Source organism: Crinia signifera, chromosome 1 (genome assembly GCF_055691185.1).
Source record: "Crinia signifera chromosome 1, ASM5569118v1, whole genome shotgun sequence".
NCBI classification, from domain to species: Eukaryota; Metazoa; Chordata; class Amphibia; order Anura; family Myobatrachidae; genus Crinia; species Crinia signifera.
This window is the reverse complement of record NC_139217.1, coordinates 185,158,912-185,184,106: the sequence shown is the minus strand read 5'-3', so window position 1 is coordinate 185,184,106 and position 25,195 is coordinate 185,158,912. Positions and strand designations below refer to the sequence as shown.

The 25,195-nt window shown below is 46.7% G+C and overlaps 1 protein-coding gene across 2 annotated transcripts in view; it reads right to left on the bottom strand.

The window, feature by feature from the left end:
- The window catches only part of LOC146064982 (sodium/hydrogen exchanger 9B2-like), a 59,106-nt gene extending 35,925 nt beyond the window's left edge, over window positions 1–23,181 (bottom strand). Inside the window, exons 1-2 of one of the 2 annotated variants that reach the window (XM_083179012.1) lie at window positions 22,925–23,181; window positions 1,976–2,090 (exon numbers count right to left, since the gene is read on the bottom strand). In XM_083179012.1, coding sequence (XP_083035138.1) covers window positions 1,976–2,080 — 105 coding nt within the window. In that variant the 5' untranslated portion in view covers window positions 2,081–2,090; window positions 22,925–23,181. The remainder of the gene's footprint in view (window positions 1–1,975; window positions 2,091–22,924) is intronic. The other variant, XM_083179011.1, reaches the window with a different exon arrangement.
- Window positions 23,182–25,195: the final 2,014 nt, after the last annotated feature.

The window sequence follows — 25,195 nt, the reverse complement described above, 5'->3', positions numbered from 1 at the left end:
TTTTGTCTGCAGTATACATGAACAGTAGAGCCTAAAAATCAGTATTTCTGAGCTGCAGGGTTGCCAGTCAAAAGCAGATAACAGTTATGTTTTACTTTACAATAGCCTTGGCAGGGGAGGATGGGAGGGAGACTGAAGCTTTGCCTGCACTCGCCTTGTCTGTGTATCTTTTTCAAATAGGGCCTCAGCATACTGTAAGATTTTACATGGTTGGTCTATTTCAATACCCTATAGCAGGGCTGGGCAATTGTGGCCCTCCATAGGTTGAGGAACTACACATCCCAACATGCCTTGCATCAGTTTCAGCATGGCCACATAGCAAAACTAATGCAAAGCATCCTGGGATGTGTAGTTCCTCAACATCTGGAGGGCCGCAATTGCCCAGCCCTGCCCTATAGAAAGCACCCTGTAATTTTAAAGATCCTATTGCCCCAAGTGAGAGTTTGTTTTAAAGACATTGGGACTAAATTGGATTTGTGTGCAAAACCAAATGTTTATGTGCACATCCGATGGTGGGTGATCTGCCCATGTCAGCAATGAGTCCTGTCTTCGCACTCGCATTGCCAGGCTGTAGCTATTTGGGAGTAGAGAGGGATGCAATGGGTTCCAAAAACTTTCCTGATCTCCTTTATGGAGCTGCAGCGGGCAATTTGAGGAACCTGAAGGTTACCAAGATATCTGATGATTCTGCAGTTATCTGATACAGTGTCTTCTGATGCAGCAGCGGATCACACATGTATGCTAACAGTGTCCACAGCAGAATCAGAACCGCTGTATGAACTAGTGTTAAGTGCATATTTGCACTTAACGCTAGTTAACTGGGGGGGGGGGGGATTACTTTTACTTATACGTACTAACAGTGCACCCAACGTGCGCTAGGGACAGCCCCATGAGTAACGCTTGGTGGGGCTATCCCCTCCATTTCCCCCCAGTAATTAGCAGACAGGGCGATGTATTAACAGCCTTCAAACCGTTAATCTGACCCGTCCGCTATGTCAGCTCAGGCTGCTGGCTCTGGGCTGCGCACAAGATCTTGTGATAAAAGCCCAGAGAGCTGGCCGGGAGAGAGAGGGAGAGTTTTGTAAGATGCGCATGGGCAGGCCTGAGGGGGTGCCAATAAGGAGAGCAGTGGAGATAGGAAATAACAGCTCTCTTTATCGGCTAGTCCTTGCATAATACAGGAGCTGGAGGACTCACCGGCAGTCGGTATTCCAACAGTCACTACCCCGACGTCAGAAACCCTACTGCTAAAAGCCTGACACACTGGCAGCGGCTATTCTCCATCGTAGATCGCAGAATAAAAAAGGGAGCAAGCGAAGCAAGCCACTTTGCCTGCAGAGTGGCAAGCGCAACGAGCCCGCAAGGGGCAACTTTGCGCTCGCCCTGCGCTCACCCCGCTGTCTGAGTCCTAACAGTCGGGGTTCCGATGTCGGAATAATGAGGGTGTTATACCACACCCCATAATACATTGCGGTGATAAAGGTGCCCGCTTCTCCACGTTATGCAGGAGAAGCAGGACCCGTTATTTTAAAAACATAAACGGCTGCTTAATACATCTGCCCCATTATCTGCTATTTCACCCCAAGTACTGGTTTACATAGCTCCAAATAGGCTCAGATACACAAGATGCCTTTATGACAACTTAAACTTAATACCATATTATTATATGGTATTACATAGTAAAATTATATTATATTACATAGTATTATATAATATATTATTAATAGCACAGAAAGTACTAGGCCAAATTCTAGGACTAAATGTACTTGGCTACATCCCATCACACATCCCTCCACCCCGTGTACACTGTAAAAAGCATTAACTTAGCATTTCTAAACCGAACTAGAAAATGGCATACATGAACTAGATTATGGGTTATTCTATATGTGCATTACCCGCACACATCATTCCCACAAGTCAAATCCATACAGAACCAGAATGTATCTTGAGAACAAATTCCAGAATAGGACATTACCTCATTGTTGTGCTTTGCGACACTGGTATCCATATTTGTAAACAGAACAGTCTCGCACAATCCATCTTCGCCTTGTCCTTTAATATCCAGTTCTTTATCCTCCATTGTGAAAAGTCTAAAAGGAAAGGCAAACATCAAATACAAAAACATTGACACCATAAAGACTTTCAATCTAGAAAATATATATATTTCTGTCAGTTTTAGGGTGGAATTATATGCTGTACACACATCCTTGTACGCAGAAGCTGTTCTGAAACATGCAAGAATAGCAGGCTTCTGTGACCCACAGCTAATCAGCCGCATGGTAATTGGACATCTGATTAATCCTCAGGTTACCAAGCATGTCCCCTGAAATAGCGCTGCTGGGACCAGTGAGACTGCAGCCACATATGCATTCACTGTCTTTGGCACACACAGAAAACAGGGCCCTCATTCAACCATTTACTATAATGGTGTGTACACGATAAAATTTGCCATTCCACTTTGACTATATAGTCAAAATCGGATCAGGAATGTATAGACATCAAATGTTTTTAACATTTCAATCCTGATTTGATGCTGATGCGCGCTCCCGTTCAGCTCAAATCGAATAGCCAAATATACAGTGCAGCAATGACTATATAGTACAGATCTGTACAATATAGTTAAAATTAAATGCATGTGTTTTGGCTAGCCATGCTATTTGGTCCAGATCAAATTGGGATTGAATACCAATGCTATTAACCGTATGTACATACCAACACTCCTAGCTGCCATCTACAAATAGCAGCATGTTAAATAATGAAACAATGTTGCAGGATCAGATCTGCACTTGCGCAGCGCAACTTCTGCTTATATGCAGATCAGAAAACAGAGATTTACGTAATAATGATATTTGTTTTTACCAATGTCTGCTGTTTGGAGATTATATAAAAGGTATTTTAAGGTAGTCCCACTCTTTCCCTCTACACAATGTTTACTGCCGCTATTTATTAACAGTTTCTTATAATGTGTAGCGCAGCATATTCCGTAGCTCTTTACAAAAGGAGACAGCGATACAACAAACTGGGTATTTACACAGTGAAAAGGTAGGAGGGCCTTGCTCGCAAGCTTACAATCTATAGAGGTTATAAATAACATTAATGCAATGAAATAGGTAAAAACCCTATTAATCTGTGACCAGCAGGTTACATAGCCACTACAAAGCCTGCTGGTCTAGGAAATGCCAGGTGACAGGGATGTATTCAACTTCCCTTCTCTATTTGTTTTGATGTACAGATTACACCATCCTGAGATGGCAAACTTGTACACAGCAGAGGAACAGGGAGGGATTTACTAGGAATCGCTCTCCCCATACTAGCTGGAGCAGTGAAGACACCGTGGTTGGTAACCCCTGCTGTGCACGTCCAAAAAGGGAGCTTGGCTTTGCAGGAGAAGCCTCAGATTTCTTCAACATGGGGGAATGCAGGCTACCCCCGGGTACTCTTCCAGCAACGAAGGCTTCCTCTCAGCGACAGAAGCCAAGTGCCGCAAGTTAATGTCACAATGCAGCACCCGGCTACTGTCACTGCAGAGGAGTCAGCATTTTGGTGTCGCCTCTGGAGGAGTGAAGAGAATGAAGCAGTGAAAAGCTTGTTTTCGGTTAAACAGGTTTTATCACTTCTTCATGGGAAAACCCTTAACCCCTTCACTGGTAATCCCGAGAATGTTCTGGGCTATGCCTTAAAGCCCTGAAAATTCTCAGGATTGCCAGTGATTAGCGCCGAGCAGCGCTGCTGAGTTCATCGCTGAACTCAGGCAGCTTCAGCGCTGCCCGGTTCCCTCTCCTCCGCCGAGCCCATGGCTCACCCTGCTCCCCCCCCCCCAGCTGTTGCATTACAGCCTGCAGCGCCGGCTTATGACAAGCCGGTCGCTGCATGTAGGGATGGGGTGCAGGGCCAGGCAACGGCTGATTGACGGTTCAGCGGCGCTGCCCGGACCCGGGGAGACAGCGGTTGTTGTTTTTTAGGGAGTGCTCCCCAGAGAAAAAAATAAATTACCGCCCAGTGGGGAGCGCTCCCTAAAAATAAAAACACCACTGAAGGGGTTAATAAGCAAAAGTGTTAGCTTGCTTGCCATTAACAATATTATATTAATATCAACACTTTGTTTACCTTTTAGGTGTTCCAGTGCAACCACTTTAGCCCAAACAATGGTTATCTATATAATCAAGAAAGGGTGTCTGACTGTTTGTCATTTACACACGGCCATAGTTTTATACCTAGACCTTATACTGGTTCACTCGCAAGGCAAATTCCTTCTCAAAAGGACAAAACCATGTGCACTGCAGGTGGGGCAGATAGATTTATATTTGGGTGAGTTATTTTGTTTTTGTGCAGGGAAAATGCTGACTGCTTTATTTTTACACTGCAATTTAGATCTCACTTTGTAGTAAAACCCCACCCAAATCTAATTCTCTCTGCACATGTTACACCTGCCCCACCTGCAGTGCACATGGGCCCTTATTCTGATCGGTGCGTACATTACCGAATTCTTACGGAGCGGGCCGCACACAACGCTATGCGGACATCAACCGTAGAAACGCCCATTGAGCCCCCGCATTCGGACGGACGCACTCTTTAAGAACAGGGCGTGTGTACGGACGACATAAAAATCGTGCGTGTGCGGTGGACACGTACAGATTCGGCACGGTCTTACAGTGTAAGCACGGTCTTACCGCGTTAGAACGTACGGGAACCTGGCCGTAGACACTGATGCGGAGTATTTACGCTCAAATATAACAGTATTTTTCGGAGCACACACAGCGAACACATGAGCCACGTATGCAGTTAGGCAACCTCATTAAAAAGGGATTGTTGTCTATTTGAATCAATTAAATCCTAATATATACTGAAACACATTACTACTATATTCATTACACACATTAACCCTTACAGCATGTGAACATAACATATTCTATATACAGTATGTACAGTTTGCTTATTTAAAACATTATAAACAAGTTACACATATACTTTTACATTTTTAAAAAGCACACAGACAACTTCAAACTGTAATTAACTATTTATTAATGTTAAGAAACATAGAAATTTAAGACAAAATAAATAAATTAATTTGCGCCATCGGAATGTAATATATATGGTCGACGAGTATTAGATCGATGGTGTTTTGGTCGAAGCAGTTAGTCAGACTGTACGGTTTTCTCGAAAGTGTATAGATAGACAGTAGCATGGTCCATCATAATTAGATCGAAATATGCAAGGTCGAACGGCAGAAAGGTAGACCGCTATTATGTCGACCTGTATCTAGGTCGACCGCATTTTTATCGACAAGTACGAGGTCGTTAATTGCTAGGTCGTCCGCTATTAGGTTGACCGTTAAATATGTCGACCGTTTCCATGTCGAAAATTACAAGGTCGATCAACAATAGATGGGCCGCTATAAGGTCAACAAGTGCAAAGTCAACTGTTTATAATTTGAGCACATTTAGGACGCCTTGCACAAGGTTCACCGTTAATAGGTTGACACATAAACCACGTTGTACAGCAGTATTCTGACGTGGCACCACAAGTGCCACAATGACCTGGCACTGCTTAGCGCTGCCCACCACCATTACACCATCACCCATGAAGCTCTCCACCCCTGGGAACCTTCCATCTCACTAGCTGCACCCATTAAATACAGCACACCTATTGCCGGCTAAATGCAGACTCCCCAAGTCTCCCCATAGAGTCACACAGCCTCCCGTCTACATTTAGAAGCTCAACTCCACTCTAGCGCATTGCCGGGCCCTATCATGACTGCGGCGCCCAGTAGGCAGCTGCCCAGGGTGCCGGGATCTCGGGGGGCGCTAAAGTCTGCCTATCAAATATTCCAGGATTTCTTTGGAGGATCCCTGTTGTACTTAATGCAGCAGGCTGCTCTGGAACCTCTGAGACCTCCCCCACACTTTCCCTAGAGGCATACTTCCCTACTTTGGTGCCTAAGAAGACTTATACCGGCCCTTGTGGCACCACAAGTACCACAATGACCTGGCACTGCTCAGCGCTGCAAACACCCATTACACTGTCACCCATGAAGCTCTCCACCCCTGGGATCCCTCCATCTCCCTAGCTGCACCCATTAAATACGGCACACCTATTGCCGCCTAAATGCAGACTCCCCAAGTCTCCCCATAGAGTCACACAGCCTCCCGTCTACATGTAGAAGCTTATTCCACGCTAGTTGATAGCGCTTTGCCGGGCTCTGTTATTACTGTGGCACTACAAGTGCCAGAATGACCTGGCACTGTGCAGCACTGCAAACACCCATTACACTGTCACCCATGAAGGGCTCCACCACTGGGATCCCTCCATCTCCCTAGCTGCACCCAATAAAGACGTCACCCCTAAGCACCCCTATACCTGACTAAATCCAGACTCCCCCAACTCACACAGCCTCCCGTCTACATGTAGAAGCTTATTCCACGCTAGTTGATAGCGCTTTGCCGGGCTCTGTTATTACTGTGGCACTACAAGTGCCAGAATGACCTGGCACTGTGCAGCACTGCAACTACCCATTACACTGTCACCCATGAAGGGCTCCACCACTGGGATCCCTCCATCTCCCTAGCTGCACCCAATAAAGACGTCACCCCTAAGCACCCCTATACCTGACTAAATCCAGACTCCCCCAATTCACACAGCCTCCCGTCTACGAAGCTTATTCCACGCTAGTTGATAGCGCTTTGCCGGGCTCTGTTATTACTGTGGCACTACAAGTGCCAGAATGACCTGGCACTGTGCAGCACTGCAAACACCCATTACACTGTCACCCATGAAGGGCTCCACCACTGGGATCCCTCCATCTCCCTAGCTGCACCCAATAAAGACGTCACCCCTAAGCACCCCTATACCTGACTAAATCCAGACTCCCCCAACTCACACAGCCTCCCGTCTACATGTAGAAGCTTATTCCACGCTAGTTGATAGCGCTTTGCCGGGCTCTGTTATTACTGTGGCACTACAAGTGCCAGAATGACCTGGCACTGTGCAGCACTGCAACTACCCATTACACTGTCACCCATGAAGGGCTCCACCACTGGGATCCCTCCATCTCCCTAGCTGCACCCAATAAAGACGTCACCCCTATACCTGACTAAATCCAGACTCCCCCAACTCACACAGCCTCCCGTCTACATGTAGAAGCTTATTCCACGCTAGTTGATAGCGCTTTGCCGGGCTCTGTTATTACTGTGGCACTACAAGTGCCAGAATGACCTGGCACTGTGCAGCACTGCAAACACCCATTACACTGTCACCCATGAAGGGCTCCACCACTGGGATCCCTCCATCTCCCTAGCTGCACCCATTAAATACGGCACACCTATTGCCGCCTAAATGCAGACTCCCCAAGTCTCCCCATAGAGTCACACAGCCTCCCGTCTACATGTAGAAGCTTATTCCACGCTAGTTGATAGCGCTTTGCCGGGCTCTGTTATTACTGTGGCACTACAAGTGCCAGAATGACCTGGCACTGTGCAGCACTGCAAACACCCATTACACTGTCACCCATGAAGGGCTCCACCACTGGGATCCCTCCAACTTATGTTACATTCGACCTATAAGGTTTCGATGTAATGTAAGTGTCGACCTTTACAGTGTCTGTGAAGTGGTGTCGACCTAAGTTCATTCGATCTTCCCGTGATCGACCAAATGACCGTATACCATTTGCCTTTTAGCTACACCATAGTCCTGTGCAGTATGAGCTAACATATATATATATATATATATATATATATATATATATATATATATATATATATATATATATATATATATATATATATATATATATATATATATATATATATATATATATAATAATGTAGAATTCAAGTGAACAGCCTAATACCTAGTTCCCTCTGCAGGCCACTTCAACCCTGACTGGGTTTTGTAGCAATTAAACCACACATTTGGGGGAAACAAAAAAACATTTATTAAATGAACTTAGCAAAAAAATTATAATTCGCCACAAAAAAAAAGGAAGCATAGCAGCAAGAAAATTAAATAATATATAATAAAAACATGTATTGTAGACATACATAGCCACAGCAGAATCATTAGGAACACATCAAGTGGCTTCACAACAAAAGTAGAGCACCAACACTTCAAGCACAGCAGACAGTAATGGTAGCCAAAAGAGGGCAACAGGGGAACCAAACATGACATTCGAACCGAGGGCAAATGTGGGTACCCTCTGCACGGAATTGGACACAGGAAGCTGACACACACAGCTCAATGAAAGATTTGGGAAGACATAAGGGTGAAGATTAATGCGGACACAAGTTCATTTGCGGGCACGTTTGCCCCTGCCAAGCTCCTTGCCACGTGCAGCAGCTCTTCTGCCACGGCCACGGTCAGATGGTGGGCCAGGTGGAGCACATGCTGGGGAGGGGGGGGGGGGATCGTCTTCCCCCTCTGGCAGCAGGGAGTGCTGATGGTGGTAATGCACCAGAAACGGATTACATTAGGACCCTATTGCTGGCAACTAGCTCCACCATAAGCTCATTATGGTGGAGGAGGAGGTCGTTTTGCCGCAGGGCTTGATCAGCCAGCACCTGCAGGCTAGCAGCAATTGATTGCTGTGTGGCAGCCATAGCCTGCAGGCTCACAGCGATTGTCTGCTGGCTGCTGACCAAACCCTGCAACACCTCCTCAGTCCTACGCACCCGCTCTGATGCCGACTCTCCCTGCTGCACAATATTGCCAAGCACATGCCCCCACGTGGACAATTCAGCCGCGGACAGTGGCTGCTGCTGCAGGGGCCTGGTAGTGGTGGCAGGTGGCACAGACTCCTCAACCTCCTCAAGAGATTCTTGACCAAGCGGTGGGGATGCTGGTGAAAGAGAAAATTACAATTACAACACATTCCATGCAAAATTAGAAACAGCTACTTATGGCATGGCAAATAATTACCTTCAAGCACAGAAGCCATGACTTCCGCTGGGGACTCGATGTCTATGTTGCTCACCCCCCGGACCTCCTCAACTGCATTGCAGCACTGTGCCATCTCCTCCAGGGGGGGTGAGCTTCAGCTTAGATGGCATGGGGCCAGCCCCAGAGGTGTGGCTGTGTTCCCACCGCTGGGTCAATTTCTTCTTGAGGTTGCCTTTGAAGTCGTGCCACCTGCAAGCAAAGTTTACATATTAATACATGTCACTCCTTATGTTTGCTGTAGCACCCATTGCAATCTGCAACATAATACAACATGTGCCTCATGACACCAAACTTACATTATATTAAATTTGAAAACCAACCCTTACAAGATACACTCACACTCACCCTACAATAACTATCAATTAAATGACATGGCAAACATGTCTGTGCCTCCAAGCAACGTGACCGGCCATTGACCAACTTCATCAAATATCTAATGTGAACATTACTGGTCTTGTACTGCTCAAATGTAACACACATGAACTTGCCTCTTCTTAACGTGCTCCGTCTCACGAACTTGTGGAGCCACCGCATTAATCTCCACCGTTATGTCCTCCCAGATCTTCCATCTCCTTGTGTGTGTCAGCCGGTCCTGTGGACACTCGATCCAATCCCGTGCACGGGGCACCAGGATGGCAAGCTCCTGCGGTTCGTATGCCATGTTTCTGGTGGTTGGTTCCTCTGTTGCCCTATTTCGGCCACGGCCACTGGCACCGCCACTGCCACGGCCACTGCAACGGCCACGGCCACCTGTCGCTGTACTCGAAGTGCTGGGCAGGCTACTCTGTTGGGAAGCCACCTGCTGTGTTCCCAATGATTCTCCTGAGGCTGAAGATGGGCCAGCTACCGATTGGGATGATGTAGAAGGCCCATCTGGCTGCTCTTCCCCCAATGGCTGGTCTGGGTTGATGGGGACATAGGTGGTGCTGGAATCCATTCTGGCAAATAGGTCCTGCAACTCCTGCTCCTCCTCAGATTGAGATGCAGACATGTGTGCAACCACATTGCATTGGTCTAACACACCTTTATATCCTATTTCTGTAATTGGCGTACATCAGCGACACCCTGCGTTCCGTACGGCAGCGTCAACCGTGCGGCGCATAGGCCACGCCCCTAGGTGAGTAAATTTTATGGCTAAAAACCCGGGAAACTTAGTAAGTCTGATTTAGTAGGTAAATGCAGATTTGTACACCAATGACCAAATAAAACTGAGTTCAGACATGAAATGTATATGTTAATGTGGTATCCGGTCATTTGGTCGATCACGGGAAGAACAAACGAACTTAGGTCGACACCACTTCACAGACACTGTAAAGGTCGACACTTACATTACATCGAAACCTTATAGGTCGAATGTAACATAAGTTGGAGGGATCCCAGGGGTGGAGCCCTTCATGGGTGACAGTGTAATGGGTGTTTGCAGTGCTGCACAGTGCCAGGTCATTCTGGCACTTGTAGTGCCACAGTAATAACAGAGCCCGGCAAAGCGCTATCAACTAGCGTGGAATAAGCTTCTACATGTAGACGGGAGGCTGTGTGAGTTGGGGGAGTCTGGATTTAGTCAGGTATAGGGGTGACTTCTTTATTGGGTGCAGCTAGGGAGATGGAGGGATCCCAGTGGTGGAGCCCTTCATGGGTGACAGTGTAATGGGTGTTTGCAGTGCTGCACAGTGCCAGGTCATTCTGGCACTTGTAGTGCCACAGTAATAACAGAGCCCGGCAAAGCGCTATCAACTAGCATGGAATAAGCTTCTACATGTAGACGGGAGGCTGTGTGAGTTGGGGGAGTCTGGATTTAGTCAGGTATAGGGGTGCTTAGGGGTGACGTCTTTATTGGGTGCAGCTAGGGAGATGGATGGATCCCAGGGGTGGAGAACTTCATGGGTGACAGTGTAATGGGTGTTTGCAGCGCTGAGCAGTGCCAGGTCATTGTGGTACTTGTGGTGCCACAAGGGCCGGTATAAGTCTTCTTAGGCACCAAAGTAGGGAAGTATGCCTCTAGGGAAAGTGTGGGGGAGGTCTCAGAGGTTCCAGAGCAGCCTGCTGCATTAAGTACAACAGGGATCCTCCAAAGAAATCCTGGAATATTTGATAGGCAGACTTTAGCGCCCCCCGAGATCCCGGCACCCTGGGCAGCTGCCTACTGGGCGCCGCAGTCATGATAGGGCCCGGCAATGCGCTAGAGTGGAGTTGAGCTTCTAAATGTAGACGGGAGGCTGTGTGACTCTATGGGGAGACTTGGGGAGTTTGCATTTAGCCGGCAATAGGTGTGCTGTATTTAATGGGTGCAGCTAGTGAGATGGAAGGTTCCCAGGGGTGGAGAGCTTCATGGGTGATGTTGTAATGGTGGTGGGCAGCGCTAAGCAGTGCCAGGTCATTGTGGCACTTGTGGTGCCACGTCAGAATACTGCTGTACAACGTGGTTTATGTGTCAACCTATTAACGGTGAACCTTGTGTAAGGCGTCCTAAATGTGCTCAAATTATAAACAGTTGACTTTGCACTTGTTGACCTTATAGCGGCCCACCTATTGTTGATCGACCTTGTAATTTTCGACATGTAAACGGTCGACATATTTAACTGACCCAATAGCGGACGACCTAGCAATTAACGACCTCGTACTTGTCGATAAAAATGCGGTCGACCTAGATACAGGTCGACATAATAGCGGTCTACCTTTCTGCCGTAAGACCTTGCATATTTCGATCTAACTATGATGGAGCATATGCTACTGTCTATCTATACACTTTCGATAAAACCGTACAGTCTGACTAACGGCTTCGTCCAAAACACCGTCGATCTAATACTCGGCGACCGAATATATTACTATTAAGTGGTGTTCATTATTTGCAGTTTAAAAGTGTGTGAAAAGTGCAGCATATATGTGTGTGTTTAGTAATGTTCCATTTAAGCTGCAATGGTTCCAATTGAAGCAGTGACAAGCGTGTAATTAACAAGGAATGAGTAAAGGAGTGGATTGTATTGTGTTCACCTGACAATGGTTTCAGTGATTAGGTGTTCCGAATGCCTAGCGCATGACCGAGTGGTGTCTGCAAAGCAATACTAGCCTTTTGGACACCGCACATTTCTTCCCTTTTTGTTCGCGTGCATTCGGTGTGCTGTCCGAATGCACGCCTACCAAAATAAGTGCACTCCCCCGTGTCCGCCCATGTTTCCGCCCAGTTTAGCCCACTTTGAAACTACGCCCCTGTGTCATTCCCAATGACGCCCATAATACGCAAATATTTCACGAGTGATTGCGGTGCACATTTCTGTGCGGTATTAGTGAGAACAAGTACGGCGACCATGCGTGGCACATGCGCATAGTGTTCCTCGCGCTTGCGCAGACGGCTAAAAAACGGCATCGGAAAGTTACGCACCAACCAGAATAAGGGCCCAGGTTTTGTCCATTTGAGAAGGAATTTGCCTTTGCGAGTGAACCAGAATAATGGCCCTAGTCCCACCAAATTTGGCAAGGTGGTGTAGTGTGACCAGGATCAGGTTTTTGCCTAGGTTTAAACTTTTGGATGACCATGGTTGCCAATATCTAGGTTGTGGAGTCTCTGTATTGAGATTTTTGGGTACTCTTTACTTAGAAGGGCGCCCACGATTTTGATCGTGGGCATCGTTAGTAAAAAATCTCGGGCATCTCGGGGATTGAATGCACTAAAAAATCGGGTGCGATCAACCGACGAGATGCCCGAGATTTCCCATAGGGAACAATGTTAAATGTCTCAATTGACCCAATTTTCCTGTTCAATGCCTCAATTGACCCGATTTTTCCATAGGAAACAATGTTAAATGGGCCACAGAGGCCAAATAGGCACCCTGAAGTGTATAATGGCCACCCGAATTGTTAACGCCACCCCACGATCAACGTCAACCCGATGCGTGGCGAGCGCAGCGAGCCCGCGAGGGGCGGCGGTACGCGTCCTACGACCTTTTCATACCCCCACTATCCACGTCGGCGTGGAGTTGAGAATAGAAAGTGTGGCGAGCGCAGCGAGCCACCGAGCCCGAAGCGTGGCGAGCGCAGCGAGCCCCGGGAGGGTACGCGGACAGCTGTGAAGCCCGCGAGGGGACGCGGATACCTGTGAAGGTATCCGCGTCCGCTCGCCACGCTTCGGGCTCAGTGGCTCGCTGCGCTCGCCACACTTTCTATTCTCAACTCCACGCCGACGTGGATAGTGGGGGTATGAAAAGGTCGTAGGACGCGTACCGCCGCCCCTCGCGGGCTCGCTGCGCTCGCCACGCTTCGGGTTGACGTTGATCGTGGGGTGGCGTTAACAATTCGGGTGGCCATTATTCACTTCAGGGTGCCTATTTGGCCTCTGTGGCCCATTTAACATTGTTTCCTATGGAAAAATCGGGTCAATTGAGGCATTGAACAGGAAAATCGGGTCAATTGAGACATTTAACATTGTTCCCTATGGGAAATCTCGGGCATCTCGTCGGTTGATCGCACCCGATTTTTTAGTGCATTCAATCCCCGAGATGCCCGAGATGGGCGCCCTTCTAAGTAAAGAGTACCGATTTTTGTTAAAGCAACTTCATTAAGGATGTATCCTAGTGACCAAAACTGCAAAAGTGTCTACTCTGCAATGAGTCAAACTGCTCATGTTATACCTCATTCCAAACAGTCAGAACATGCCTGCCTGCACAGTCATTTACTAATGATTTGCAGTATTATCCAGGTGTGAATGACCAGGGGCCCTAGTAAAATAAAGGGAGCGCAGCTACTGGAGGGGGCAGGGCCACACCCCCATGAAAAAAAATTAAAGTAGAGGGAAAGAGAGGACAGGCTGCCCCTTTAGCTGTCTCTCCCCAGCTCAGCACATGGCACTGAGCTGGGGAGAGAGGCTGTGCTTCCGTGGCCACCTGTCCTCTCTCTCCCCATTGTAGGGCCCCTCCATCAGACCCGGGTAAAAAGTACCCGCTTCCCCTCTCAATGCCACTTTGGATGAATTCTGTGTTCCTTCTCAAAGCTTTCCCCTTTTAGTATTCCACATTTAAACTCATTTAACTTCTTTTCACATATCAGCCTTCAAAAGTGTCAGGACTATTCACTCCTTAAAGCACATTCACAGACTAAAAGGGGCAAAGTTACTGAACACCAGTGTCCATGCAGAGTTCTAACTAAGCTAGTTATGAATGTACACAGGTCTATTAAAAAAAAAAAAATATTGACTAAGCTGCTGCTGTTACAGAATTCATGTTTTTCAACAGTGAAGCAGTTCGTATTTGGATGCGGTTTGCAGTAGACTAAAGGGTTAATAGGCCAAACCACAAGGTTAATTAGGTAAAGTTTGGGTGTTGGTCTAATTAACATTATGAAATACCGCAGGTTCTTACAAATACACCTCTATTGGTTGATTTTTCACTATAGAAATGTATGAGCTCCGCTTGAGTGACAGCCCAGCCAAATCTTCAGTACAAATGAGTAAGGTATAAATATGAATTAATCAAATCAGTGGCGATGTTTAGACATACATGATTTTTGGAGGAAAACGGGCAAAATTGCACGTTTACTGCATATTGCACATATAATAGTGTGCAAATTGCTGTATAAATTGCAAGTTTTGCCGTGACAAAAAAAAAAAAAAAAAACACTTAAGAAATCAAAGCCAGCTATTTTCTCATTGAAAACAACAAAAATCGCTAAGGTTATAGGGTACGATTTGAAAAAATTGCACCCTAGACATCAAAAAAATTGCAAAAAAAAAAAAATAGACCTGCTTCCGGCAGGCATTTGACAGAACCATGCACAAATCAGTGAGATTTGTGAATGGTTCTGTCAAAAAAGTGTGTAAAAGTAAAAAAAGAAATAAATAACAAAACAAAAACACAACAACGTGGGGTTCCCCCCGAGAATAACCAGCCCCGGGCTCTTTGAGCCAGTCCTGGTTTCACAAATATCCTAGAACAAAATGATGGGGTTCCCTGTATTGAAGAAGCCGGCATATGGCTCTTGGACCGGTCTTGGTTCCAAAGATATGGGAAATGCCCATGAGTAGGCAGTGAGACTAAATTAGAGCATTCCCATCTTTATCCTGCTCCCTTCACACTGTGTCGTGCAGGTTTTGCTGCCTTTATCTTTATCCTGCCAGTTCCCAAGGAATTGTGCAGGATGGGTGGGATGCAGGAGAGTTTCCTACCCTTCTGGGGCTGCGAACTACCCCAAAAAATCATGTACCTCCCGCAGCTGTCACGATCTTAGAAGCACCAGCTGTACTGTAATGGAGGCTGGGTGCTTTAATGTAAGGATGTTGCGTCCACGACAGAAGGGAGTGAAACAATAGAATAAAATGAAATTCATTTACTAAAGATATTGCAAAACAAGTGATACTGATGGCACAAATGATATACTGTAGATTATGCAAATGTCAAAGTCAACAGTCCAATATGTTATTGCAGAATATGATGATGTTTATACTTGAAAGAATATTATAATGTTGCTTGAAGAATAAATGAAGAAGAAGGGATTTGATTGGCTACTTGAAGGATTGGATGTTTGAATGAAGAAACAATTGGAAGATTGGTTGGATGGTTGGACGATTGGTGGGACGATTGGAGAATAAAGAATATAAATGAAGAAGACTGTCCTTGCTGGATTGGATCGTGGCTGCAATCAGAGGTGACCGTGGATATAACCGTCGGGAATGATGAGCAAGATAATACCCCTTTGGAGGGCTAACCCTGCTTAATCCGCATTGGCGGCAGTGGAGTCCGTGGTACTTGAAATGAGCAGTAGGCGATCAGCAGGAGTGACTTCCCTTGAAGACACAAAGGATTGTAGTGGGAACTACAGAGCCAGACCAGAGCAATGATGCATAGGGTTAGACATCATTGTACTGACTGCTGGTCTAACCCGGCCAGTCAGTACTTAACAGGTGGACTGTGCGGCGATTGGTCAGCCTATTAACAGGGGAGGCGGAGCCACACAGGAGAGGCTGAGGGAACCAAAAAGATGGCGGCCGCCAGAGGGGGCGACAGGTTACAGCCGGCCGTGATTGCGCAGCGCAAACGCCAGCATTCAGACACTGGCCTAACCAGGCACAAACACACATGGCGGTTCAGGTCTCATACCGCTCATGCCCTGCATGGCACCAGAGCACACAGCACCAGCGTCACCACGCGGTGACAGCACGGACACATGTACCCCACCAGGACCAGGGACATAAGCAGAGGTGAGCGCCATAGTGTTACACATGCGGTTAGAGAGCCTAGAGATGGGCACATCACAGGGGATTTGGGTGAAAGCCATGGTGGATGTGACAGTAGCTTCCTGAGGAATAGGCAACTATGTGCTACATCCAGGGACATGGAATCCCCAGCTGCAAGATAAACCCGCCAGTCCCCAATGCTGTACATACTGCAGCCTCCAGAACCATGGAGTCTCCACCAGCAGCACACATTTGACAATCTGTTAATGCTGCAAGAACTGTATTTCTGAAATTAAAACTATGGCAAGACTAAAGTTTAAACATGCTGCATTTCACAAAGACGTTAATATGCAATTTGAGACGCATCCTAAAGTAAATATTGGGAACATGTCCAGACAATGCATGCACTGCAGTGCCAACACATGTGGCACAGAAGCATATGGTATGTTGATGTGGGGTCAAGGTGAAATTCCCACAACTCTTTAACTGGGTACACATTATGGGATTTAATGGACAATTTACCATTATGACATGAATGGCAACTTCACATCGTATAGTGTATTCGCACAATATTCATGCTCCTGCGGGTTGTAAATGACATCCTGTCATCTATACATGCAGCTCATTTTGAGGATATCGTCAACAGCAGCAAACTCCTGGATGTGGTCACTGACTAGTGTTCATTTTAGGATTTTTTTAGGACAGGGTGCTGACCACCAGGCAGCACGCCGACCACCGTCCAGGGCACTTTTTTCAATCGGGAGGGCACATTTTATATTAGAAATTTACTTTAGAACCAAACAATAAAAATTGCACACTGCACTAGGATTATGCCCATTAAACATGGTCATACTCTGCTATGCTCATTACATATTCTGTTGTAATGACAATTACACATTATGGAATACACTGTAATGCCTCTTACACATTATACCACACATCATAATGGCCATTAAACATGATGGCGCACCTAAAGTTCTCAGCGGCATATCAGTGCGGTGATGGGTAGTGTAAGGGCGCACAGTGCCACATACAAAGAGGGCAGGGTTCATTTCGAGGTTTTAAAAATGGGTAGTGCGGCACCCTGAGGCTGGTTTCACACACTCCGGCTCCTGCCGGACGGTGAAATCCCACACGGCCAGGGAGCCGTGCAGCACACAGTACTTTATCATGGAAGGGATGGCCACAGCCCGGCAGCCGTCCCTTCCAGTGGTGGGATCCGGCTGCAGCCGTGCGGCCGGGCCGTGGCCGTCCCATGTGAATGGACACAATAGTGTCCATTCACAACTAATGTGTGCGGCACGGCTCCCTGGCCGAGCGGGATTTCACCGTCCGGCAGGAGCCGGAGTGTGTGAAACCGGCCTAATACCCCATTCATACAGAAAATGAAATTCCCGGGTGAAGCAGTTCCACCCGGGAGTTTCACTAAAAACACAGGCTTTTTCTGTGTGAAAAGGTTGTTCTGGATCTTAAACTCCGAGTCTCTGACCCTGCAAAAGGTCGGAAACCTGGAGTTTAAGATACGGATCAACCCTTTCACACAGGCAAAAAAAACGGTGTGATAGAGGAAATCTCCGGGTCTAAATTTTAGACCCGGAGATTTCCTCTCCTGTGTGAAGGGGTCTGACTGCACCCGCTTTAAATGCCGGGTAATTGCCCGGTTATTCAGCCACAGCTGTCTGAAAATGGTGTTTCTGACTATAAGTGTGTACACACGGCACTTTTTGCCTTTCCGATGTTGACGATATAGTTGACGGATCGGAATCGGATGCAGATCGCAAGGGATTTAGCCCTTCAGATCCCGAACTGATTCCGATGCGCGTTCACGTATCGCAAGGCAGAAAGTCTTGTCTGCCTTGACTATATAGTGCAGATCTGCACAATATAGTCAGACTTGTATGCAAATCGGATGTGCCTTCAGATACTATCCACGTTCCGATCTGATCGTGGATAGTATCTGAAGGCACATCTGACCGTGTGTACACACCATAAGACAACAAGTGCAGTGCATGATTCAACATACACTTATGACAAATTTAAAGTTTACATAAAAAAGTTAGCAAACAGTGGGGTTATTTCCAGGATTAATGGGAATATACTGTAGGTGAGACCAATGTAAAAAATGGAATGCTGCATATGTGCCTCTTCAACCTGAGCAATGCTGGGTATCTCAACTAGGGTTTTAATAACAACAGCTACTGAAAAAAAAAAAAAAAAAGTATGTTGGTTAATATATAGTCAGCAAAGCTACAATTGTACTTCAAATGTGAAGAAGTGTCCTGCAGGTTACAACTTAAGGTGTACTTATATTATTCATGTAAATATTTCCAGAAGAACAACCTTCCCATTTATATTACATACACCTGTCTGTATGGAAATTAGTGTCAACTGGCATTGGAAGCACAGTGGTAGCTGTGTATAGGAGCAGTGACAGTTCAGAGGTAGCAAGGGTATGTATGGAAATTAGTGTCAACTGGCATTGGAAGCACAGTGGTAGCTGTGTATAGGAGCAGTGACAGTTCAGAGGTAGCAAGGGTGATGTATAATCAGTAATTTAAAGGTTATTCAGTAAATTATCTGTCTCATGTTTGTTAACTTAAAGGAGAGCTGCAGTCAAATAAAGAAAAACTTAATTGAGCAATTCACTGTATACTTGTGTTCTCCAGCTCACCGCCCCATGAATTTTCAGGACTAAAGCTGGGTACTCATATATACAATCGTCGGGCGGTTCTTCCGTTCTGGGACGAACGGACGTTCGATTGTATAGGTGTGTACGCTGTCCCGACTCCCTCTGTACGATCGATAAACGGCCAAAAACAGTCTTGTCCGTCCATACTCCGTCGGTCGAAGGTTCAGTGCTGTTTAATATTCATCCGACAGGACGGGCCCATATTGGAACAAAAGTGCAGTGTGTACGCACGCTCGATCGATATGCTGGCCGTTCTTGCGATTACACTGCCAAAGCTGGAACGCCCATGTGGGCATTCCGTAGCTGCATGATCTCACCTACAGCACAAGAAGCGTTCACCTCTCCCCATGTATATTTAATAAATAATCATAATATACATGCACCCCATCTTTATAGCAGGTTGCCGTATCTGTCCCTAGTCACCCTGCCGGCTGCTATAAAGACGGGGTACGCGACTAAAGTCAGCTGGCAGGGTGATTATGGACAGAGCAAGTAAAGAAAAGATTTGTAATGGGATAATTAATTTGTGTTTATTGGACAAATATAGGGCCAGGCTCCCATATACCAGGCTTGACACTAATGCTGCTTTCAGACCGCATCTCTGGCTTTGACCCTGTATTTGAAAACGTTTCCAAAAACGGGCCTGCCAGATAAAACCCCTTTCACACCGCAGCACTTAAACGGTATATTACCGTTTAAGTGCCGATTTTTTGACACTGGCAGACCCGTTTTTGGAAACTTTCCAAATACAGGGTCAAAGCCAGTGCAGCCTTCAGCCCTCCCCTCCGTGCAGCTCCCCCCTCCTCCCCCCCCTCGCGCGTGTCGACGCCCCCACGCATGTCGACGCCCCCCGCGCATGTCGACGCCCCCGCGCATGTCGACGCCCCCCCGTGTCGACTTACCCCGTGCCGGTACCTCCGTTGTGGATCCCGGCACTGCAGCTCAGTATGCTCGGAAAGCACTTATGAAAAAAGTGTCTTCCAGAAAATGGCTGCCCCATAGGAAACCCTGTTTAAAAAAACTGTCTTTCGTATGGGGGCAGCCATTTTCTGAAAGACACTTTTTTCATAAGTGCTTTCCGAGCATACTGAGCTGCAGTGCCGGGAACCACAACGGAGATACCGGCACGGGGTAAGTCGACACGGGGGGGGGGGGGGGCGCCGACACGCGGGGTGGGCGTCGACACGCGCGCGGGGGTGTCGACGCGCGCGGGGGGGGCTCCAGTGCTGTGAATACTTAATGAGCGCTCATTAAGTATTCACTGTGCTGAATTTAGGACCCAGCTCACTGGCTGGGTCCTAAATACCGTTTCAGAACCGATTTTGAGCCTAAAATACCGGTTCTGAAACGGGTAGGACCCTGCATTTTAACCGGTTAGAAAAAACGTTTTTTTCTAACCGGTTAAGTGGTCCTGCACCTTTCAGACCGCACACATTACCATTTTAAAACGGTAAAAAAACGGCAATATACCGTTTTTAAAGTGCGGTCTGAAAGGGGCATCAGTGTATTACTATTATTTCTGCAATAAACTGCTTTATAAGTTATTGTATCACTATTTCTACAGGATATAACTTTGTATCTTTATTAGACTGCACGTATATCAAACTCCTCCAAGATTCTTCTAGATGTAGTATTAATTAAATGTTAGCTGAAAAAAATATATACACACAAGGGGAACCAAGAGTTTATGGTGTACTTTTATCTCTCCATCAGCAAACCGGTGCACCTTATCTTGGTATTGAGCCTTTTAGATCAAAGTTCCTACAAAAGGACACTTACTACAAAAAGTTATGATGTCCTGCAGTGAATGGAGTGCTAATTATATATATATGATTCCTGCAGTTAAGATGAGCTGAAGAGATGTCGGGGAACAGTGGCTTGTAAATCATTAATTGTCGGTAGATTTAAGCCCTGCACACACACACACATCGATTTGCTTTTGATTCAATGTTAGATTCGATTTTCTATTAGATCTAGCATTAGATCTTTCCATTCGATTTGGCATTAGATGTGTACTTTTGCATTAGATATCGAATTCGCTATACATTCATGGTACATTGTACACATTCAATTTACTAGATCAAATTCGATATTTCCTTGGCTGCACAGTAGATTTTTCTGTTAGATTTTGTGAAAAAACGGGAGCACGCATCGAATCGAATGTAGATCGAAAGTGACATAAAAACCATTCGATTTCGTTTAGGATTCAATTAGATTTTGCTTCTATAAGCAATATCGAATCGAAAATCGTCAAAAATCGATGCATATGTAAAGGGCTTTAGTCAGCGTCCTTGCTTACTCTATTAAAGCTTCAACATTGATTAATGTCTTAAAGTGATGCCTCTAATGTGTTGGGCAGTGAGGCATTAAATACATTAGTTAACAGCAGGCAAAGGGTTACAGGGTCTGTCTCACACCATGCTTCCCTGACAAACGGCTATAAAGACGGGGGAAAGTGTCTACAGTCAGCCAGCAGGGTGACTATGGACAGATACCGCAAACTGACTGTAGTCACGTACCGCATCTTTATAGCAGTTTGCCTTATCTGTCCATAGTTACCCTGCCGGCTGACTGTAGACGCGTAGCCCGACTTGTTTAGGTTCTGTACTCATAGAAACATAGAAACATAGAATTTGACGGCAGATAAGAACCATTTGGCCCATCTAGTCTGCCCCTTTTTTACCCTTCAGGTAAACTCAACCCTTTTTAATCCTTATTTCTTTGTAAGGATATTCATATACTCACGCCTCTTTGTTTTGGTATGCCCTTAACCCAGCCCATTATGATATTTTGTTTAAATATATCGTGTCAATAGCCCAAATCGAGAGCGTGTGTACGGTGGTACAATCTTTTTCTTGCGACTGTCTGGATGGGAGTACATCGGACGTCGCAAGTAAAATTGTACAGGTGTGTACGCATGTATCGGCTGTTGTTTGTGGACAGTCCCTCGCGTCTATGGTCGGTCGAACGGTCGCAAGAAAACAGGGATTGTATATATGCGTACCCAGCTTAAGCCCCCCCATACACTGGTCTGACTTGCCTGAGACACAGGTCGAACCAGTTTTCCCTCCAACTTCCCCGTAAGCTCCCCGGGAGTTCTTCATCCGACTTGACACTTGATGTGCCATTTTGACTTGCAAAATAATTGCATGCAATTTATCGTATGTAAAAGGACTCCCATGAAGCTGCCAGGGGAGTTCAAGAAGATTGGTTGCAATATATCTGGTGCTCAAAAGCACTATGCATGCGATGCCCACGATCCAGTTCATCCTATGCGCTGCACGTAGGATCTTCGACTCCGATCCGATAAACAAGGGACCGGATGACAAACACAAGCGATTTGGTCACTTTCACCAGCTTTCTCATCATGATCTGTCAGAATCGGGTTAAAAGTGGCTAAATCGAACCAGTGTATGGGCACCTGAAGAATTCAGGAGATGCTTCAGAGTAAATACTGACTATGTAAATCTCCACACTGCAGCAATAATCATCCCCTACTCACTTTACATCCAAACATTTCCATGTCAGGCTCAGCACCCAGCATAACACACAGGACAGAATGCAGCAATGCTAAAACGGTGGCCAAACCTATTACTGGGTACAGTGACTTAAAAATGAGGGACTGACTGAAACTAAATACAAAGACCCACCTATGAGAAGCAATGCGACTGGGGTCTATTGACGAAACATTGAAGAGTGGAGAAGTTGCCCGTGGCAACCAATCAGCTTTGAAATAGCAGCCATTTATCAAGCGCATTTTATAAAATTAAGAATAGCAGTTGATTGGTTGCCATGGGCAACTTCTCCTCTGGCTCACTCCTCAACTCTTACCACTGCTTAATGCATAGACCCCCCTATCCCGTCCCGTGTCCGCCTCCCCAGTCCCTGCTGCTGCAGTGCTAACCGGCTACACACTGATCCCGCTGCGTGCCCGATTCCCGATGCAAACACCGTGAGGGGAGCGGCTCACCTGCTACCTAGGGAACCCATTAAACACACACACAGCATAGTGGCTAGTGGCCGTGTGAGTGGGGCCACAGAAGATAGCGGGCAGGAGCAGGCACACGAGTGCAGGGCAGCAAACACGTGTAGCTACACTGCAGCTGCTATAGGGTATAACGATGAGCAGAGATGTCACCCACCTGAGAGCCGGCGGCGCCCGCACTACTGCCCCACATCAGGCTCTGACACCCGTCCTGCTGCCAGATAAGGGGGATTATTCCCTCCCCCGCCCGTGTAAGGAGATGTGGCCACAGGCTGCCCAGAGCTCCCGGCTCCCATCATGCGGTGACTCAGAAATTACCGTCACCTCACCATCTGTCCAATCAGATGGGGCAGACGGGAGGAGCCGGCTACACCGAATGACGTCATGACAGCAGCCGCAGCGATCCCACTGTCATGTACCAGGGCCCGGCTGTTACTAGAGAGCTAGAAAAAGGGATGTGACGTCCTATAAGGCCCCCTCCCCTCCTCATGTACACAGGTCTGGGGGAGGGTCCTGCTGCGAGTTTGTACAAGGGGGTCGGTCCAACCATTTATTATTATGATCCAATAATAACACCAGCAGCACCTGCTGTGATGTCACACCTCCCGCACATTTTCTATACATGTAATGTCTTAAGGTGCCCATAGACGATCCGTTCCCGGACCGTCCGTTTTGTACTTGTCCGTTCCCGGACCGTCCGTTTTGTACTTGTGCTCCCACGCATCACATAGTACGGTACAAAAAGTATGTGCTGCACATACTTTTTGTACTAGCTAAACTTCGCATCGGATCGCATCGCATGCACACCGCATGCACTAGGCATGCGATCCGATGCGAAGCGTGCTAATTAAGACCCAAACGGATCCTTTTAACGGACCGTGTATGGGCCCCTTAACTGTAATAATTTTCTGGTACTTCCTCATCTTTGCAGCCACCGATTACGCCAGTTACATTAACGGCTACGTGAATCGAGATTGTCCCCTCACAGGTTCGCTTCACTTACCACGCTTTTGGACTCAGTGGCTCGCTGCGCTTTGCTTTGCTCGCCACAACTTTACAAAAGGTAATAGATAGTGGCGTGGACACAGGATGGTGGCATGGCCCCCGAAAATAACCCTTGCAGCTCGCCATAAGTTCTGTAGCATAAGCAGTGGTCATAAAGATGAGGAAGAACCAATTGTCTTTCGCAGCACTTATCCAAATCTGGAACATAGCCAAGCATCAAGCAAGAGACATAGGCCCGTATTCAGATCTGATTGCAGTACAAATTTTCAAAATGGACAAAACCATGTGCACTGCAGGTGGGGCAGATGTAACATGTATAGAGAGAGTTAGATTTGTGTGAGTTATTTTGTTTCTGTGCAGGGTAAATACTGTCTGTATTATTTTTAAACTGCAATTTAGATTTCAGTTTCAACACACCCCACCCAAATTTAACTCTCTCTGCACATGTTACACCTGCCCCTCCTACTGTGCACAGGGAACCAATGTTGAAGCACTGTGCATGCGCATAATCAGTTATGCACATATGCAGGGCTTCTGTGCCGGCACCTTCCTTGATCTGCACTGTCGCCATGGCATTCGCACAAGGGTGGGGCGGGGGGGCATTGTTAAGTTTCATGACCAGAATAAGGTCCTCAGCGTGCACCAAATCAGTCTGCTTGCTGATCATATGGAAACCTCAATAGTAGTGAGAGTTGTTTGAATGGATACAAATATATCAGTGTGGCAGTGCTGTATCTTTTGTAACTGTGTTTCATCTTTCTTTTTATATTAACCATTTCTCTGACATCCCTCTCATAGGGTTGTAGTGTGCTTGTCGCATGAACACAGCTGCCATGTGCAATATTAGGGTATCCAGACTGATCATAGACTGACTCTGACTCATAATAGACAGTCATATGGTCGACCACTAATGGTCGACAGTTAGAAGGTCGACAGGGTCAAAAGGTAGACAGTCAAAAGGTTGACAGGGTTTAAAGGTCGACAGGGTCTAAATGTCAACATGGTCAAAATAGTGTGCCGAGCGCAGTGAGGGGACGCGGTACACTTAGACAGTGTCCATGTCGACCTATGTCGGGGGGGACGGGGACGCGGTACACTTAGACAGAGTCCATGTCGACCTATGTCAACATAGACACCCTAAAAACATTAGACTCATGTCGACCTTTTCCCATGTCAACCTTTTGTCTGTCGACGTTTTTACCATGTCGACCTTTTACCTGTTGACCTTTAGACCCTGTCGACCTTGTGACTGTTGACCATTACTTCACATGTATTCCGCGTCCGCTCGCCACGCTTCGGGCTCGGTGGCTCGCTGCGCTTGCCACACTATATAAAATCAACTCCATGCCGACGTGGATAGTGGGGGTATGAAAAGGTCGGAGGACGCGTACCGCTGGTGCTTGCCATGCTTCGGGTTGGCGTT